Source organism: Carcharhinus amblyrhynchos, chromosome 4, assembly GCF_965287045.1.
Source record: "Carcharhinus amblyrhynchos chromosome 4, sCarAmb.v2.hapA, whole genome shotgun sequence".
NCBI classification, from domain to species: Eukaryota; Metazoa; Chordata; class Chondrichthyes; order Carcharhiniformes; family Carcharhinidae; genus Carcharhinus; species Carcharhinus amblyrhynchos.
In genome coordinates, this window is record NC_137327.1 from 98,940,836 (window position 1) to 98,960,513 (window position 19,678).

A 19,678-nucleotide genomic window follows, 5' to 3' on the forward strand; every position below is an offset into this window, starting at 1 on the left:
TTACGGGAAAAGTGTAAATGTGATCTGAGATGTAATCAGAGTTATAAAACTTACCATTATGTAATGCCTGATCCTTTCTACAGATGTGAATCTGGCTTCTGATTCTGAGGCTAAGCGAACCGTAAATTGGAAGAGTCCTGTCAGCTGATAGATAAAAACAAGGGGGGAAGAAAGGATATTCTTATGGAAGAATATACTCAGGACACAAATGTATCTTTGTTAGCTAAAAGGCACAAAGATAATTCAGAGATAATAGGAAGCAGTTCGCTGAAATGAAAATTATGATCTAAAAAAATGTAAAAGCATTTGTCAGTACAAAAGTATCTTGCTATACCACATTATGCCATGACATTTTTAAGGCAGACATCTGTGTCCTCAGCCCCTCAACAGAAGGGCTCTTAAGTTCAGCTGTGCAAAAAGACAACATCTCTTTTTGGGTTGAGGAAGGTGAAGGGTCAGAGCCATGCATTAGCACATTAAGTTGATAAGCATGAGGAAAACTGATGTTAAATCAAGTGGTAATAAGCGGCCTAAAGTTTAGATTTAAAAGTCTGTAGATTGCACGATGAGAGGAGCTCAAAGTAAGATAAGCAATTTCATAGATGTATGGTCCTGACAAAGAATGATTTTGAGTGGAAGACCATACAAAGAGTTACTGGGGTGGAGTTATACTTGGGGACAGAAATTGGAATTGTGGGAACGGCGGCAGATGGCAATTAATGTGGTTGCCTCAAATCTGAGGCCTGGAGATTTTAACTCCAAGGTCTCACTTAAAACTGCTAAAATTGGTTGCTCCTGAGGTCAGCAGGAATGGTGTCAACAATAATGGACAGAATGGAAAGTTATGGGGAATGGAGGTTAACCACCATGCAAACCCCGTTACAAGGTACATGAGAAGAAGATGGGATGGGGCTGCGCTGGGGGTGTCAAAGGCAGGAGGGCTGGATGTATCTCGATGGAGCCAGAAAGAGCACTTCTGCCCCTGCTGGCTCACAAAGTGTCCACATTTGTTTTCAAACTTGACCTTTTCGGACCACTCCAGATTCTCACTATGCAAATCTAGAGCCCTACTCTGCATCATAGGATATGATTATATTCACTAAAAATGTCACAAATGAATATTAATCTCTTTTTTCTGTCCTTTCTAAAGGCAGTGAATTATAGAATCTCTACAATTTAGAAGGAGATCACTCAACCCATTGAGTCTGCCCCACCTCTCTATCAGGATGTCTTACACAGGCTCTCTCTCCCTTCCTACCCTAGAGCTCTGTGCATTTACCATGGCTAAATCACCTAACCGACACATCTTTGGATACACGAGGGGGCAATTTAGCAGGGCCAATATACCAAGCTTTTTTGGAGTGTCGGCGAAAACTGGAGCACCCGGAGAAAATGCACACAAACACAGGGAGAATGTGTAAACTCCACAGAGACAGTCACCCAAGACTGGAATTGAACCCTGGTCCCTGATGCTTTAAGGCAGCAGCGCTTACTACTGTGCCACCGTGTCGCCTTAGTGTCTTAAATCCTTTTCAGGGAAAGTTCTTCAGTATCTCATTATTGCCATTATTTGTAAGTAATTAGTGAGTATTCAGTACCACCAGATGAAAGGAGAAAGATATTCATAGGTGAACCAACATTTTGACATGCACTGCCATGATGTGCCAAAAGTTGCTAATTTTGCTCCTCCACAACTCAGAGCATGAAGGACAAGAGCAGTATCTCTGCAATCACCCTGGTTGAAATTTTACAGTTCATTATAAATTAAACATAATCCGTAACTAAAATTACAGCTATTAGGGAATGAATTAAATGCTGGGACATAATTATAGGGACTATCTTCTAACTTTGCTGACCAGCTTCCGTTCAGTTACTCATTCACAGGTAAATATTATTAATGGGCTTTTACTGGAGTTTCTTAATTTGAAGTTACCTGGACTGCGTGGGAGATGGCAAGGCCTGCATAGGCTGGTGAAATTCTTCCATGCATGAAAACCATCATTGCTGACACTACAGTGATGAGTATGATGCTTATGAGATCGAGGCGAACAGCCAACCATCGCATACCGCAGCTGAATAGGAAATGTGGGCCTTGATTGCAATCCAGTAACTCCTGGTACCTAAGAAAGCATGGCACCAACAGAGTGAAGAGGCAATAATCTGATTTCTGAAAAGCTTTGTGTATAGCTTTAATGCACAATTTTCCACCACCAGATGTCAGCAGAGTTGTCTACTTTTAACACAAAAGCAGATATCACAAATTAGCTAGCCAAAATAATGACATGTATTTTTACAAATATCATTTAACAATCATTTTTTAACAATGTATTTTTATTTAAGATTTTCCCATTCTACTAACAATGTAATAAATTCTCAAAGATTGATACAGTGCAGCATAATAATTTTTCCACATATACAGTACAGAAAGAGACAAGGCAGCACCAACACAGTTGGTTCAGATTATTCATTACAAATGGCACCTCTGGAGATACAAACAATGAAAGGATGTTTCAGAAATTGAGGGAAAATAGGATAGCAAGACTAAGTCATGAGTACATGGCATAACAGTGAACACCCTCACCTACAGGATACTAGAGACAGAGCCATGTAACCTACATTGCAGGATTTTCATAGTTACTGCCATTGCATATTCAGCCAAAGAGAACAAACGATATTGACATAGGTATAGAAAAAGCTGATCAGCCAAAGATTCTTGCACCACATTTATGCCTGCACAAAAGCATACATTTCCCATCTCTAGCTGTACCAGAGACACCAGTGACAAAAAACAATGTATTTTCCTGGGATGTGTGCCTTGTCTGCAGCTTTACAGGAGTCTGGCTGAGATTCTTTGACCTCAAAATAACAAAATTAGAGAAATAAATTTTGCAATACCATTAGGGGGTTTTCCTCACCAGCTGTGAGGACTCATTGGGCCATACCTGCAGCCATTACACCAAACTATCCACTCACCTCCCCGACAGTGGCACTACTCACATTAGATATCACTATTATGGATGCAAGGATTATAAGAAGAAAAAATGGATAAATATCACATATCACTAATGCCATTTAACCTACCCAGCATGCTCCCCAACACTCTCAAGCTCTTTAAGGCTGTTAAACCACTAGGATTCAGTTTTAACACAGGGTCAGAAGCAATGCAGGTAGATCACTTCCACTACTGGCACATTAGGATATAATAGGATCAAATCTATCTTAAACTCGGAGTAATTAAGGGAACCAATTAAAGGCTGAGAGATGCATACATTATAAACAAATGCCTAGTTTTCAAAGGATAACAGGCAAAATTTGCCTCAGTGCTCATATACCAGATCAGCATGTCAATGTAATAAATAAGCACCAAATCAAAAAAGGAGTGTAACGACAAGGGGTATACTTCAGAATTAGCAATGAACTGTAGATTATTACTCCAAATTATTGCCATCCATGAAGTTTAGAGAGGCCAAAGCCTTAAATGGGATTGTCAAACAGCCTCAGAATCCATCAGATGTCACCCTCAGGGTAGCATGATAAAGGAAGGCAAAGTACATAGATAACATTCAGACACTTTCCAGCTTTACTGAAATCATTGTGACCAAAGCTATGAAAGCACATGATTACCAGCTGGGATCAAGCCTTGAAAACAGGTTCGGACAAGATTAATATGCCAGCTTTCATGTTGAGACTAAGAAAACGTTGTAACTAGTTATCAAAAGTTTAGTCAGGAGTTTGCCCTAGCTCCTTCTGGAAAGCCGGTCACACAGACACTTCTCTTTTGGCCCACGCTCTCCAAATCAATCGGATATCTGACATACTATCTAGCTGATATTTCCAAGAATTGAAAGTGGGCTTCAACTGAGGCAGCTGCTTTCACGACAATAAGGATTCTTTCTTCCGCTTCATCAAGCTTCTTATCAGTACTCTGCAGTTCAGCAATATGATTACTGAAAATCTGTGCCATAAAGCTGAGTTTATCGTCTATAACCTTAAGCATTTTGACAGTCACCATCTATAACACCTTCAATGTTGCCAGGTTGGGAGCCGGTTCTTTGACCAAATTGTCATATTGATGGCTGGGCTCCACCCCAGCTACTTCTTTTCAGTGAGGATTTTCATGACTTTACTCGACACTTTGTCCCAAAAGGCAACAAGAAATCTTCAACGGACATAAGGAGTTTTCACTCCAAGATTGGGCAGGGGGTAGATTTTACCAAAAATATTCTAAGTGCTGAAGGAGCATGAAAACTGAAGAGAATCTCACCTTTTTTTTGGGCGGGTTAAAAATCCAATCTTACCACACTCTGAGGAAAAATGAAGCAAGATCTGTTTCCCACCAGCAGGGAGAGTGTCTGGGGCTTAAGCTCCCCCAGAAGCTGACAGTTTAAAGCAGAGGCGCAATTGCGCATATGCAGATCTCTCTGTTCTGTGCAAAAGCTGTCACTGGCTTCCGCAGCTGATCCCCTACCTACCCCGAGACCCTGCCTGGGCCAACTGATCACCCCCCTGCGCACGAAGCCATGATTACCTTTCACTTCACAACGAGTGCCTAGCTGCCCCCTTTCTCGGATGGGCAAGCCGATCATCTACACCACCCGCATGGCAGACTGATTGCCCCCCTGTATTGGGTCAGCCGATCTTCCCCCCACCATTGCATGGGCCATCTGATCATGCTCCAATCCAAGCCAGGTTGATTGCTCCCCCCCGTCCCCGGTCCAGTTGATTGCTGGTTGAAAAGGGTTCAGCATGCCCCCCACTACCCGAACCTCAATTGCAGAGTGCGCAATGTACTCCCTCCCCCGATTCCAGTTGCATAGTGTGCAATGTTCCCTCCATCTCCCCTTACGTCCTGCCCCATCCAGAACTTTCCCCTCCCCTTAGGCTCCACCCATTTGGCATTGCCTGGTGCCAGGTCATCCCTGCATGGGCCAACTGATCACCCCCTGGCACGAAGCAACCAATTGCCCCTCACTTCACAATGAGTGTCTAGTTGCCCCCTCCCCATTGCACAACTCCAATGTTCACCCCAACCATGAAAAGTACCCAGGAGGATAGTTAAAGGATATATTTCAAAATTTGGCCTGTGTCTAGAGAAACAATTTTGAATTGTACAAAACAAGCAGTTTTTTTGAAGGTCAACCCACAGAAAGTGACTGGCCCAGATGGAATAGATACCCAGACGAGCACTCAGATCCTGCACGGATCAATTGGCAGAGTATTCGCAGACATCTTCAACCTCTCTTTACAACAACCTGAGGTCTCTATCTGCTTCAAGAAGATGACCATCATCCCGTTACCTAAGAAAAACCAAGCAGTGCGTCTTAATGACTATCGGCGGGTAGCTCTGACATCCATCATTATGAAAGGCTTGTCGTGGCACAAATCAATTCCAGCCTCCCGGACTACCTGGATCCACTACAGTTTGTCTACCGCTGCAATAGGTCCACAGCAGATGCCATCTCCCTGACCCTGCACTCAACCCTGAAAGACCTAGATAACAAGGACACCTATGTCAGACTGCTATTTATTGACTACAGCTCAGACTTCGACACCATTATTGCCATGAAACTCATCTCCAAACTCCATGGCCTGGGCCTTGGCTCCTCTCTGTGACTGGATCCTAAACTTCCTAACTCACGGTCCACAATCATAAGGATAAGTAACAGCACATCCTCCACGATCATTCTCAACGCCAGTGCCCCACAAGATGTGTTCTCAGCCCCCTACTATACTCTTTATACACCTATGACCGTGTGGCCAAATTCCCCTCCAATTTGATTTTCAAGTTTGCTGACAACACCACAGTAGTGGGTCAGATCTCAAACAATGATGAGACAGACTACAGGAATGAGATAGAGAAATGGCGCGGCAACAATAATCTCTCTCTCAATGTCAACAAAATGAAGAAGATTGTCATCGATTTCAGGAAGTATAAAGAAGAACATGTCCCTGTCTACACCAATGGGGATGAAGTAGAAAGAATTGAGAGCTTCAACTTTTTATGTGTCCAGGTCACCAACAACCTGTCTCGTCCCCCCATGCCGACACTATAGATAAGAAAGCACATCAACACCCCTACTTTTTCAGAAGACTAAGGAAATTTGGCATGTCAGCTATGACTCTCACCAACTTTTACAGATGCACCATAGTAAGCATTCTTTCTGGTTGTATCACAGTTTGGTATGGCTCCTGCTCTGCCCAAGACAGCAAGGAACTGCAAAAGGTCATGAATATAGCCCAAACCATCACGCAAACTAGTCTCCCATCCAGTGACCTTGGTCTACACTTCCCGCTGCCTCAGCAAAGCAGCCAGCATAATTAAGGACTCCACGTACTCCGGACATTTTCTTTTCTACCTTCTTCCACCGAGAAAAAGATGCAAAAGTCTGAGGTCACATACCAACGACTCAAGAACAGCTTCTTCCTTGCTGATGTCAGACTTTTGAATGGACTTACCTTGCATTAAGTTGATCTTTCTCTACACCCTAGCTATGACTGCAACACTACATTCTGCACTCTCTCGTTTCTTTCTCGACGAACGGTATGTTTTGTCTGTATAGCGCGCAAGAAACAATACTTTTCACTGTATGCTAGTACATGTGACAATAATAAATCAAATCAAATCAAACAAGAGAGAAATAAAGTAAAGTTTATTTATTAGTCATAAGTAAGGCTTACATTCACACTGCAATGAAGTTACTGTGAAATTCCCCTAGTTGCCACAATCTGGCGCTTGTTCAGCTCAATGCACCTAACCAGTATGTCTTTCAGATTGTGGGAGGAAACCAGAGTACCCAGAGGAAAACTACATGGAGACAGGGAGAATGTGCAAACTCCACAGAGTGACCCAAGCCGAGAATCAAACCCAGGTCGCTGGTACTGTGACACAGCAGTGCTAACCATTGTGCTACTGAGACGCCCATCAATATTGTTGTTTAAAAGTCTGGCACTGGTGGTAATGGTAGCTGGAAAAGTTTCAGATGATGGACTGAGTATCATAAAACATTGGCCTTAATATATTAAGGATGTCTACTGACAACTAACATTAAAGTTTATTTATTCGTCACAATTAAAGCTTACATTAACAATGAAGTTACTGTGAAATTCCCAACACTGATATCCATTCCTCTTTATCTATAACAATACATTAAAATTAAATACCTTCCTGCAAATTCTTGTCCACAAATCCTAACTTGTGGTTGTCTTGTTTTGTCACACATTTGTGTCAACTTCTTTCATTATATATTGCTTTGCTACATCCACATTTGTAATAGGAACTGCTTGTGCAAGCTTATCCCATTGTTCTTATTCTCTCTGACCAGCTCTACTTCTCTTGCTTCCCAAATTGCTTTAAACGTTATGATGTTACAATAAACAATAATACTCAATCTAAGTATGATGGGGAAAAAAGTACACAATATGAGACTTGAAAATGGGGATGAAACTTACCACTGTGCATTGGTCCAACTATTCTCCCACTCTCTAATTTGCCTTACCTGAGGACCATATTTAGTTTCAACTAAAGTGCAAACCACAGAAGATTGCCATGCTTGAAATATAATTTGAATTTTATCTTTTACATTAATTAATTTTGTTTTGCTGAAAGTTGATATATTCTATTAGTTTGTTTTGATCAAATGTATTTGCTACTTACCTTTGCAGGAACTCAATTTCCTTATCATAAGCATGGATGGTGGCCAAACCCTGCACACTGGAGGTGATATGAGATGTAAATGGTGACTGGCTGATACTGTCCATACGCTTAAGCTCGCGAACTAACACCCTGCCAAGAGGTATAGAATTCAGATTACCATCAATTATTCATGTCCTTTCTGTTCTCTCTTTTTACTCATGTCCCTCAACAGGCATGTACTGATGTACATATCCAAAGCTACTGGTGGTCTTTTATCATTTCATTGTAGTTACCATCTAAAAGTCTGCATTGTGAATATTCAACTAGGCGAAGGAGGTGAAGGAAAGTGTTAAACTAAAAGCGGAGGCGTTTAGAGTAGCTAAGAACATAAGAACATAAGAAATAGGAGCAGGAGTAGGCCATCTAGCCCTTCGAGCCTGCCCCGCCATTCAATAAGATCATGGCTGATCTGTCGTGGCTCAGTTCCACATTCCCGCCCTCTCCCCATAACCCTTAATCCCCTCTCTTATCAAAAACCCATCAACACGCGTCTTAAAAATATTTAGCGAGGTAGCCTCCACCACTTCAACGGGCAGAGAATTCCAGAGATTCACCACCCTTTGAGTGAAGAAGTTCCTCCTCGACTCCGTTCTAAACCGCCCCCCCTTTATCTTGAGGCTGTGTCCCCTAGTCCTATTATCCTTTCTGAGCGGGAAGAGTACCTCCACCTCTATCCTATCCATCCCATTCATCATCTTACACGTCTCAATGAGATCTCCCCTCATTCTTCTAAACTCTAACGAGTACAAGCCTAGTTTATTCAGCCTCTCCTCATAGCTCAACCCCCCCGACGCCCAAAACTGCACACAGTACTCCAGCTGCGGCCTCACCAATGCCCTATACAGCCGCAGCAAGACCTCCCTACTTTTATATTCAATCCCCCTCGCTATGAAGGCCAGCATCCCATTCGCCTTCCTGACCACCTGCTGCACCTGCAAGCTGGGTTTTTGCGACTTATGCACAAGGACCCCAAGGTCCCTCTGCACCGTCGCCTGCTGCAGTTTTTCGCCACGTAAGTGATAATCCTTCCTACCATTATTCCTACCAAAGTGGACCACCTCGCACTTGCCAACATTAAATTCCATTTGCCATTTCCTGGCCCATTCGCCCAGCCTATCTAGATCCTTCTGTAGACTCTCCACACCCTCCGCACAATTTGCCTTTCCTCCAATCTTGGTGTCATCAGCAAATTTCGACACCCTACACTCGGTTCCCTCCTCCAGATCATCTATATAAATGGTAAATAGCTAAGAGTAGTGGGAGAGAAGAGGATTGGGAGAGGTTTAAATGTCAACAAAGATTGACAAAGAATTTGATAAAGAAGAGTAGGAGAAACTATGAAGCTGGGCTAGCGCTTAATATAAAAAAGGATAGCAAGAGTTTTTATAAATATATAAAAAGGAAGAGGCTGGCTAGGGTGAACGTTGGACCCTTAGAGGATGAGAAGGGGGACTTAGTGGTAGGGGATGGGGATATGGCTGAGGTCTTGAATAACTTTTTTGTTTCGGTCTTCACGGAGGAGGACGTGAATAATTTGCCGGGTGTTAGAGATGGAAAGGTGGTAGGACTGGAGGGTCTCAATGACATTACTGTTACTAGAGAGGCGGTGCTAGACAGACTGGAGGGGCTGATTGTGGACAAGTCCCCAGGACTGGATGGAATGCATCCGAGGGTTCTGAAAGAAATGGCGGAGGTGATAGTGGATGCATTGGTGGTTATTTTCCAGACATCGCTGGATTCCGGGGAAGTGCCGGAAGATTGGAAAACGACTAATGTTACGCCACTGTTTAAGAAGGGTGCCAGGCAAAAGGCAGGGAATTATAGACCAGTTAGTTTAACATCTGTTGTAGGTAAAATGTTAGAATCCGTCATCAAGGAGGAAATAGCGAGGCATCTTGAGGGGAATTGCTTGATAGAGCAGACGCAGCACGGTTTCGTTAAAGGGAAGTCGTGTCTGACAAATTTACTGGAGTTCTATGAGGATGTGTCTAGGGTGGTGGATAAAGGAGAGCCGGTGGATGTGGTCTTTCTTGATTTTCAGAAGGCGTTTGACAAGGTACCTCACAAGAGGTTATTGCAGAAGGTCAGGGGACATGGAGTTGGGGGTAGGGTGTTAGCGTGGATAGAGGACTGGTTGTCAAATAGGAGGCAGAGAGTGGGGGTCAATGGGTGCTATTCAGATTGGTGGTTGGTGACTAGTGGAGTGCCCCAGGGGTCGGTGCTGGGGCCTCAGCTATTTACCATTTATATAGATGATCTGGAGGAGGGAACCGAGTGTATGATGTCGAAATTTGCTGATGACACCAAGGTTGGTGGAACGGCAAATTGTGCGGAGGGTGTGGAGAGTCTACAGAAGGATCTAGATAGGCTGGGCGAATGGGCCAGGAGCTGGCAAATGGAATTCAATGTTGGCAAGTGCGAGATGGTCCACTTTGGTAGGAATAATGGTAGGAAGGATTATTACTTACGTGGTGAAAAACTGCAGCAGGCGACAGTGCAGACGGACCTCGGGGTCCTTGTGCATAAGTCGCAAAAACCCAGCTTGCAGGTGCAGCAGGTGGTCAGGAAGGCAAATGGGATGCTGGCCTTCATAGCGAGGGGGATTGAATATAAAAGTAGGGAGGTCTTGCTGCAGCTGTATAGGGCATTGGTGAGGCCGCAGCTGGAGTACTGTGTGCAGTTTTGGGCGCCGTACTTACGCAAGGATATTTTGGCCTTGGAGGGAGTGCAGAGGAGGTTTACTAGGCTGATGCCGGAGTTGAGGGGGTTGAGCTATGAGGAGAGGCTGAATAAACTAGGCTTGTACTCGTTAGAGTTTAGAAGAATGAGGGGAGATCTCATTGAGATGTACAAGATGATGAATGGGATGGATAGGATAGAGGTGGAGAGACTCTTCCCGCCCAGAAAGGACAGTAGGACTAGGGGGCACAGCTCAAGATAAAGGGGGGGCGGTTTAGAACGGAGTTGAGGAAGAACTTCTTCACTCAAAGGGTGGTGAATCTCTGGAATTCTCTGCCCGTTGAAGTGGTGGAGGCTACCTCGCTAAATATTTTTAAGACACGGGTTGATGGGTTTTTGATAAGAGAGGGGATTAAGGGCTATGGGGAGAGGGCGGGAATGTGGAACTGAGCCACGATAGATCAGCCATGATCTTATTGAATGGCGGGGCAGGCTCGAAGGGCTAGATGGCCTACTCCTGCTCCTATTTCTTATGTTCTTATGTTATGTTCTTCACAACTAAGTCTACTCACATGGGCCCTTCTCAGCAGCATGGAAATGATGTTTGATTCTTGTTTCTGCTAATTCAGCAACAATGAAGCTAGTTGTGGAGCAGCAGCCCTGCCTGGGTTGAAATTAGCTAAATTATCCCATAAGATGAATCAAATTGGGCACCATAATGACCTGTGTTGCCAAAACCATTCATTTATTTAGTCAGAGGCAGAGACAGCCCCTTAAATTGATTTTTAGAAATCCTATATTTTTTGTTATCAGCCTCTTGATTGCAGGATTAGAACATCATTGATTTAAAACATTATCTTGTTAGCAAAATTGGTGTGATGTTCCTAATGTTCATCTTTAATAAAAAAAACAATTGTTAAAACCAATAAGGCAAAGATTAATGGAAAATAAGATTGTAGCCCATCCATGGTCCCCATAGTAGTAAATGCTGATTCTGCTCGGCAGGCTAGGAACTCAGGTTCACATCTGACTCCTTGAAGAGAACAGTCTCCTCTCTGCATTAGTATTAAATTTACTGACGGACAATGAGCCAAAGGGAAATTACCTTGAGATTCTGTTGACGATCATGAAGACAATGCTAAGTGGTAACACAGAAATAAGGAACCATGGGAAGACTGAGCTGACGACACCAAGGCAGAACAATATAAGAATGATATTCTGGATCAACATCTCAGTCTGAGTGGTCAGCCGTACATCCACTGAAAAGAGAGAAGGTAGAATGTTTGGGATTGAAGTGCTTTTTTCCCCCCTTATTACTGATAATAATGTAATGTGTGCTTTTTCTCAACAATCATAAAATGACAAGGTATACAGCGGAATTGAGGAACATAGATTTAAAACATTACACCTGCTGTATAAGATGAAGCTCCTGTGCAGTCAACCAAAAATGGTTCTAACTGGGTGTTGTGCACATTTCAGATTGTGAAAGCAAAAGGAGATACATAGGATGGAAATTTTGACTCTTAATATCTGCCAAAATGCAGCATACCTATTGTAGATCCTAAACCTGGTTAATTCAGCAAAGCATCAACAATATGCCTCTGGTTCCCTAGCCAATCAGAATGGATGCACAAGATCATGTGCCTGGCTAGTCAAAGACAGCTTTATTTGTGGCTGGAGGAGATCTTGCTGTGGAAAGATCCAGAAAGCTGTTGCATTACAGGGGAAGCTGCCCCTGGTTCGAGGACTTGTCCCTGGAGGTAACTACAACAAACAGTGACAGCAAGGAAAGAAGTCTTCCTTGCTGATGATGGGAGGAGAAGGTCATCCAGTCTTACAAAGCAGGCATGACTGGAGGTAGTGGAGGCCATCAGCAGCAAGTGTGATGCCAAGGTCAACAGTGCAATAAAATGTATAATGACTTCATTAGGTCTGGACAGATGTCATATCATTTGCAAGTTGCAGTCATTTCACTCTGTAGCATTTCCCACCACAGCACCTCTGATTGACACTTTCCACCAAAGCACTCCTCTGACTGACATACCTTGCAGTTCCACACATTCTTTCCTAAAAGGCATCTCTTCAAATCTGTGTGATCACACTCAGTGTATTTCCCTCTGGCACCCTCAGTAATTCTCCTCAAATATTCTCATTTCATCCTCAATATGTTCCACCTCGCACACTCAGAATTCTCCCTTCCCTAATTGCAGGAGAGGGCACAACTCCAAAGAGGGGCAGAGAACCAGGGTGGGAATGACAGCCATCCATAGCACTATGACTACACAGGGGAGAGAGCCCTGGAGTTCAGGAAGTGACATATGTATTAGGGGTCAGCATTAGAGAGATGGGGATGGTCCAGAGCCTGCTGACAGCATTTGTTGACACACTATCAATTAACACTTAACAATTATTCATATTGTTTGTATCCTTTTTCACTATCACCATTTATTCATGTCTTTCATCTCTCACAGACCCTTCATGGGTGACATAAAAGCTGATCAGGAACCAACCCAAGGAGTCCTTAGAGGAAGATGAACACTGTGAGGATATACTTTTACATGACTTCTGTGTACCCTCCACCAGTGCAAATACATGGGCCTCAGTGGGTTCTGTATTACAAGTGAGGACTGAACATAAGAACATAAGAAATAGGAGCAGGAACAGGCCATCTAGCCCTTCAAGCCTGCCCCGCCATTCAATAAGATCATGGCTGATCTGAAGTGGATCAGTTCCACTCTCCCGCTTTCTCCCCATAACCCTCAATTCCCCTGTCTGTCAGAAACCTATCTACCCGTGACTTAAATGTATTTAGCGAGGTAGCCTCCACCACTTCAATGGGCAGAGAATTCCAGAGATTCATCATCCTTTGAGTGAAGAAGTTCCTCCTCAACTCTGATCTAAACTGCACCCCCCCCGCCTTATCTTGAGGCTGTGTCCTCTAGTCCTGCTATCCTGCATCACATACAAGTGCTGGTAACATGGACCGCAGTGGGGAGTTCCAGTTGGAGGAAGCAGGACATTCCAAGCTTTACTGGATCTTCCCTTCTAATGTGTTCAGGCATCTGAACGACATTTTGAGCAACCCAATGCAGAATGCTGGCAATGGTTGGGCAGGGGATGAGAATGACTGCATTGATTGACTGGTAAACTTTTGCAAATAAAGTGGATTGGAAAATCTTGGTGGGGATGGTTTGGTGAAGCAGGACTCTTGATTATTCTCCCAACTTGCTGCCTGGATGAATCCATCACAGATTTCTCTGCAACCAGATATGCTGTGAAAAGCACAGTGCACCACAACAATCCTGGAAAGCCCTGTAGGGGCATAGTGAAGGGTCCCTTCTAATGTGAGCTGATAGAGCTCGACAAAATTATGAGAGGCATAGATATAGTGGAAAATCAGAGGCTTTTTTCCAAGGTGGAAAAGTCAACTACACGAGAGTACAGGTTTAAGGTGAGAGGTGGTAAGTTTAGGGGAGACATGCGGAGGAAGTTTTTCGCACAGAGGGTGATGGGTACCTGTAATGCACTCAGTGGAGGTGTTGGAAGTAGGCATTTTAGGAACGTTCAAGGCGCATCTTAATAAACACATGAACGGGAGGCAAACAGAAAGATAAAAATCACTTATCGCAAAGGATCTGTTCCTGTGCTGTTTTGTTTTTTGTTCTTTATACTACAATGGTTCCAAATTTTCTTTTTAAAAATCCAATTGAAGGGAGTATGATTTTGTTAATTATTTACCACCTTTCTCTTTCAAGGTACTCTTAAGACAGACCCTGATGCTAGATCTGGTAGCAACAGATTATAATGTCCAACAGCTGCATTGTGCAGTCAGAAAACCATTCCTCTATTGCATTAGGACCTCAGTCCAAAGTGGCACCAAACTTTAATATCAATGAACATTGTTTCCAGAAAGTCAAACTAAAACCTGTATTCTGTCAACAGACACAGAAAAATTGCTTGGCTCAGATTAATCATGATTTGGAGATGCCGGCGTTGGACTGGGATAAGCACAGTAAGAAGTCTCACAACATCAGGTTAAAGTCCAACAGGCTTATTTGGAAGCACAAGCTTTCAGAGTGTCGCTCCTTCTTCAGGTAAAGAAGGAGCGAAACTTCGAAAGCTTGTGCTACCAGATTAATCTGGACAGATTAGTACGAAAAAAGTCTTGGGTGGGATTTTATGGCCTTGCTCGACCTGAGACCGAGGTCATTGGACCTTTTCACTGTCTACCCCATGGACCTTTCCACTGTCTGTCCCTCGCCTGCTCCAATCCCCATGGTGAGTGGGGCGATTAAATTGCATATGTCATTTTGCCACTGAAGCTGGATTTAGGAAGAATCACTTAAATATTTAAATTTAATAATCTCCTATTTTGATATACTGTGCATACTAGGCATGGACTAATGTTCCAGCACTGCAAACTCAAAGCTTTGCAAGATATTCTTCTGCAGGGATGCTTTCACATATTTGGCTGAGAGTTTCAGGCTGAAACCCAACTTGTACTATCATTTCTCATTTGACATGCACCCAAAAGCATTTCATGCTGATATGAAAGTGACAGTAAAACTGCACTCTCTGAGCTACCTGCTGTCACAATGAAGTGATTAACTTCGCCTTATCTTTTTCCTCCATATGAATAGTTCTCAACATTGTCTTGTTGTTCCTTCTTAAAATTATTCGCGGCACGATATAAATGCACATCTTACAACTGTGCTATGCAACACACTGAAATATCAACACAGTAAATAAACCATTAAGTTTTAAAACATTTTACAACCAGATCTTAACAGTCAGATCTTACCTTCATCCATATCCTTAGCAAACCTATTTAGAATGCGTCCCAACGGAGTTGTGTCAAAAAACTGCATTGGGCTCCTTAGGATTTTCTTAAATAGTGCATCATGCAGCTTGGAGGAGGCCCGGAGTGTGCACTGTTCAGAGTAGATGATATGTAATTATTAAATATCTAAATAACCAATAGTTCAGTAGAACTCTATTGCAATCAATTCCTGTAGAGGGAATGTAATCAAACTCACTAAATGCTATTTACGTGTGATGGGAAAACGATGATGCACTTCATTCATATGTAAATTTTGGTAATGCAATTTTTAGGACGCAGCTAGCCTGCATCATCCTTTTCTGCTGGCATGTTACCAGAAATGCGGTAGGGTGAGCTATCTGTCTACTTATATGGTCTGGCAATGGCACCAGTGAACTTCCTAGGATCATCTTATGAGAACAAAGAAGATAAACACATCCCTGCATTTGAAAGGACAAGTTACCTTTGGCAACTGTCCTTGTCTTGGAAGCACAATTACAAGTTATGGAATGTTGAAAGTTCATCCTAAAATGCACAGTCCTCAGGTCTTCAGTGCCAAACATTGAATTGCTGCTGATTCAAATTAAGGCCAACAGCAGCAGAGAAATTTGGAGGAGGAAGTAGCATATAAGCCACTGCCAACTGCAAGGGTTATTTAAGTCAGTCTGATACGAAAAATCTTTTGTGTTAACACGTCTCCCCATTTCCTAAATAGCCCTATCTACATTCTTCCCCTTTTCTATTACAAACTGTTCAGAACCTACAGTTACTCCCCAGTATATGTCAAATCATATCCCATTTGTATCAACTCACTGGATGTGATCTTATGACCTTGTCCCCCTGTTGTTCTGCGAGGTGAGGAAATAAGATTGCGTGAGAAGTGAAAAATTGGGTTCACGCCCATTTTCTCACCTCACACAATCTCACCAGTCCTGTTTTGCCGACAAAATCAGCTTTGCGCCCTTGCCAATTTAAATATTAATGACATGTCTTCCATGTCATTAGTGAGCCCAGAATGCTATTGTTTCACCGGTCGAGCTTCACACCGGTGAGAATCACTGGTCTCCACTGTGATGGCCTCATGGGGGAATGGGAGGCCATTGAAGTCCTGTGGGTGGTCCAGGGCATGGCCAGACAGGGCCCATGGGGCAGAGCCAGCTTGGCAGTGTGTACTGGGCACCCTAGCATTGTTCACCAGGCGCAATAACTTTGCCAAGGGCATGACTAGGGGTATAGCTATAATGGAGGAGAGGGGAGAGGGGAGGGGAGACCTCTGCAGTGGGAGGAGGGAGTTCTGCAAGGCAGAGAATGTAAGGGGAGAGCTCTGCAGGGCTGGTGACTGCCAAGTGTGGGAAATCTGTAGGAGTGGTAATTGGTGAGGGGAGGGGAAGCTCTGCAAATTGGTGAGTGATCATCGGGGTGGAGAGGAGAGAGGCTAGGGATAGTGGTGTGGGGGGCGTGGTGCGATGTCTGTGGGGTGGGAGGGGTGGAGTTGGCAGGAGGTCTCCCAGTTCACTGGGAGATCAGGCGCCTGCGCAATGGCATGTCAAGTGCTCTATAGTTGGCTTCAGCGGCGAGCTTCGGCTTCACACACCACCCTACTGGTGAGAATCACTTCCAGGGGGACTCTTTTTTACACTGAGTGCTGTAAAATTGTGGCTTGCCGATAAAACTAGCACCATTTTCTCTTGTTTTCTTACTCGTTTGACACTTAGACTTCTTTTGATAAGATCGCACCCATTAAATGTGTCCTGTTTAGAACATGGGCAAGGAAATTACCAAAGGAAATTGTTGACAATAAGTGGTCTTCGCAGTAGAAGCCATCTCCATAACACTATACCCCTCCCCCATAACCTCATATTAAAGCTAGGAATGTTTACTAACATTACAAAGTTAGGCAAGGTAAGATGATTCAACCAAACCAACTAAGGATGAACATCTAAGCGTGTCAATTACCCCTGTCCACTACACTGGCTCCCAATCAAACAAGGTCTAGGTTTTAAAATTTTCATCCTTGTTTTCAAATTCCTCCATGGTCTCGGTCTTCCCTATCTCTGTATTCTCTTCCAGCCCCACAATCCTCTGAGATATTTCTCTAATTCTAGCCTCTTGAGCATAAACAATGTTAATCATTCTATCATTGATGGCCACACCTTCAGTTGCCTCAACTTTAATCTTTGGAATTCCTTCCCAACACCTGTCTTCCTCATTAACTCGCTTTACTCCATTAAAACACTCTTTAAAACCTGTTGCCTTCACCATGTTTTTCGTCATCTGACCACATATCTCCTTATGTGACTTAGTGTCATACTTCATTTAATAATGCTCCTGCAAAGCACCTTGCAACACTTTATTAGATTAAAGGCCATTGTTTTAATTCACTGTCTTTTTCAAAAACTTACTGTTAAGTCCAAGTGATTCCATGAACCATTTGGAAGTGGCTTAGGTGAGATGGTATGAATGGGAGATGAGCAGCTTGATCTGCATTGAGAAGGTTCTGTAGATGTGGACACATTTGTGATGGGCTAACTTAGAGTTGCAGAAGTCACATTAACAATAGTAACAGGGCAGCAAGTCTTGCTCCGTCATTTTCAGGTGCTGCCTTAAACCACCAAACGTTTTTGTTATTTTCTAGCTTGCATCAATTAAATAGACAACCTAAGAATGGCAGATCATAATCTATAGGAACGCATGGCACTTCTATTAAAACTAGCATTTTCCTTATTGGAATGGAGTGCACTGTGCAACTACAATGAATACATTAAGCACCATTTAATATTGTTTTGCTGCAATGTCGTTAAGTTCACGTGACCTGCAATCTCAATGAGCGTTGCAAGGTTCATTCTATCATGGTTACTTGGGTGAGCTGATTGACATTATCTTGTAGCAACCTCTTCTGCTCTCCAATTCTCTGACTTGCTGCATCTCCCAGTGCCTGACCAACCTTACCAAACCTCCCCTTCCATGATTTACTCTCTCACCACTTTGCTTTCCTGGCTCTGCATTCCTGTTCAAGATTCAGATCTGATCCAAAGTCACAGTTCTAGGGTTGTGAAAGTGTCAGTCCCAATGGTGCAGAGGTACCGAGCTGTGGCTGCTAAAATCCATGTTTTTTTAAAACAACTAAAAGCTGCTTCTTCTGCCTCTAACTGCAAAGGTCCTTGCTCACAGTGTTAGTTCAGGAAAGGGAAGCAGCATGTGGAAGTATTTAACAAAAATTATGGATTAGAACAAAGAACAAAGAACAGCACAGCACAGGAAACAGGCCCTTCGGCCCTACAATCCCGCGCCGCCCATTTTAACACTCAGTGAGTGCCTTATTCAAGTCCTTCTTCTACCTACGACTTTTGTCTACATCTAGTGGACTCCACAATAAAGGGGTGCAAATTTAGGGAATTATATGTGCGTCAGATTAAGGGAGATCCAATTTAGGGACAATTTATTGACACCAATCAGCCTAAAAGCACGTTTTTGGGGTGTGGGAGGGAACCGGAGCACCCAGAGAAAACCCATGCAAGCATGGGAGAATGTATAAACTCCCACAGACATTGACCCAAGCCGGATATCCAACTCGGGTCCCTTAACTGCACAGCAAACAGTGATAGCCACTGAGCTGTCGTGTTGCCCGTGAATTGGTCCAGTTTAAGCGTACACTAACGGATGTGAAGTGCTAGGGAACTCTCCAAACAACATCCAAGAGCAGCCCTCGCATGACCCACCGCATGTATGCCCCTTGTTGGCCAATAAGGCGGACCGAATCGCCTGTGGATGTAAAAAGGAGACATCAATAAACATACAACAGACTATACAGACATTAATGAAAGATCCCCAATAGCTCCAACATAAGAGACAGGTGAGCCTTAAAATTTGTTGGACGGCCAATAGGAATCTATTAATTCCCAGGAATGTCCTGAGGCTCTTGACCTTCAACTAGAACATTCTTTTGTATCCCTCCATCTCCAGTCTGCTCATGTGCCTATCTAGGTAAGTCTTAAACAACCCTAGTGCATCTGCCTCCACCACCCTACTTGGCAGTGCATTCCAGGTCCCCACGACCCTCTGTGTGAAAAACATCCCTCTAACATCTGAGTTATACCTCGCCCCTCTCACCCTGAGCCCGTGACCCCTCGTGACTTTTGCATCCAACCTGGGAAAAAGCTTCCCACTGTTCACTCTATCTATACCCTTCATAATCTTATACATCTTTATTAGATCTCCCCTCATTCTCCATCTTTCCAGGGAGAACAACCCCAATTTGCCCAATCTCTCCTCATAGCTAAGACCCTCCATACCAGGCAGCATCCTAGTAAACCTCCTCTGCGCTCTCTCCAAGGCCTCCACGTCCTTCCGGTAGTGCGGCGACCAGAACTGGACGCAGTACTCTAAATGTGGTCTAACCAACGTTCTACATAACTGCAACATTAGACACCAGCTTTTATACTCTATACCCCTTCCTATAAAGGGAAGCATACCATATGCCTTCTTCA

At 43.5% G+C, this 19,678-nt stretch overlaps 1 protein-coding gene across 7 annotated transcripts in view; it reads right to left on the bottom strand.

The window, feature by feature from the left end:
- Positions 1 to 19,678, bottom strand: part of LOC145342242 (ATP-binding cassette sub-family C member 5-like) — a 188,064-nt gene that overhangs the window by 20,477 nt on the left and 147,909 nt on the right. For 4 of the 7 annotated variants that reach the window (XM_080187638.1, XM_080187637.1, XM_080187636.1 and 1 more), the window contains 5 exons: positions 15,174 to 15,303; positions 11,478 to 11,631; positions 7,655 to 7,783; positions 1,934 to 2,120; positions 55 to 144 (listed from right to left, as the gene is read on the bottom strand). In XM_080187638.1, the coding sequence (XP_080043764.1) occupies positions 55 to 144; positions 1,934 to 2,120; positions 7,655 to 7,783; positions 11,478 to 11,631; positions 15,174 to 15,303 (690 nt within the window). Of the gene's footprint in view, positions 1 to 54; positions 145 to 1,933; positions 2,121 to 5,144; positions 5,280 to 7,654; positions 7,784 to 11,477; positions 11,632 to 15,173; positions 15,304 to 17,593; positions 17,848 to 19,678 lie in introns of those variants that run through there. The other 3 variants (XM_080187640.1, XM_080187641.1, XM_080187642.1) reach the window with 3 other exon arrangements.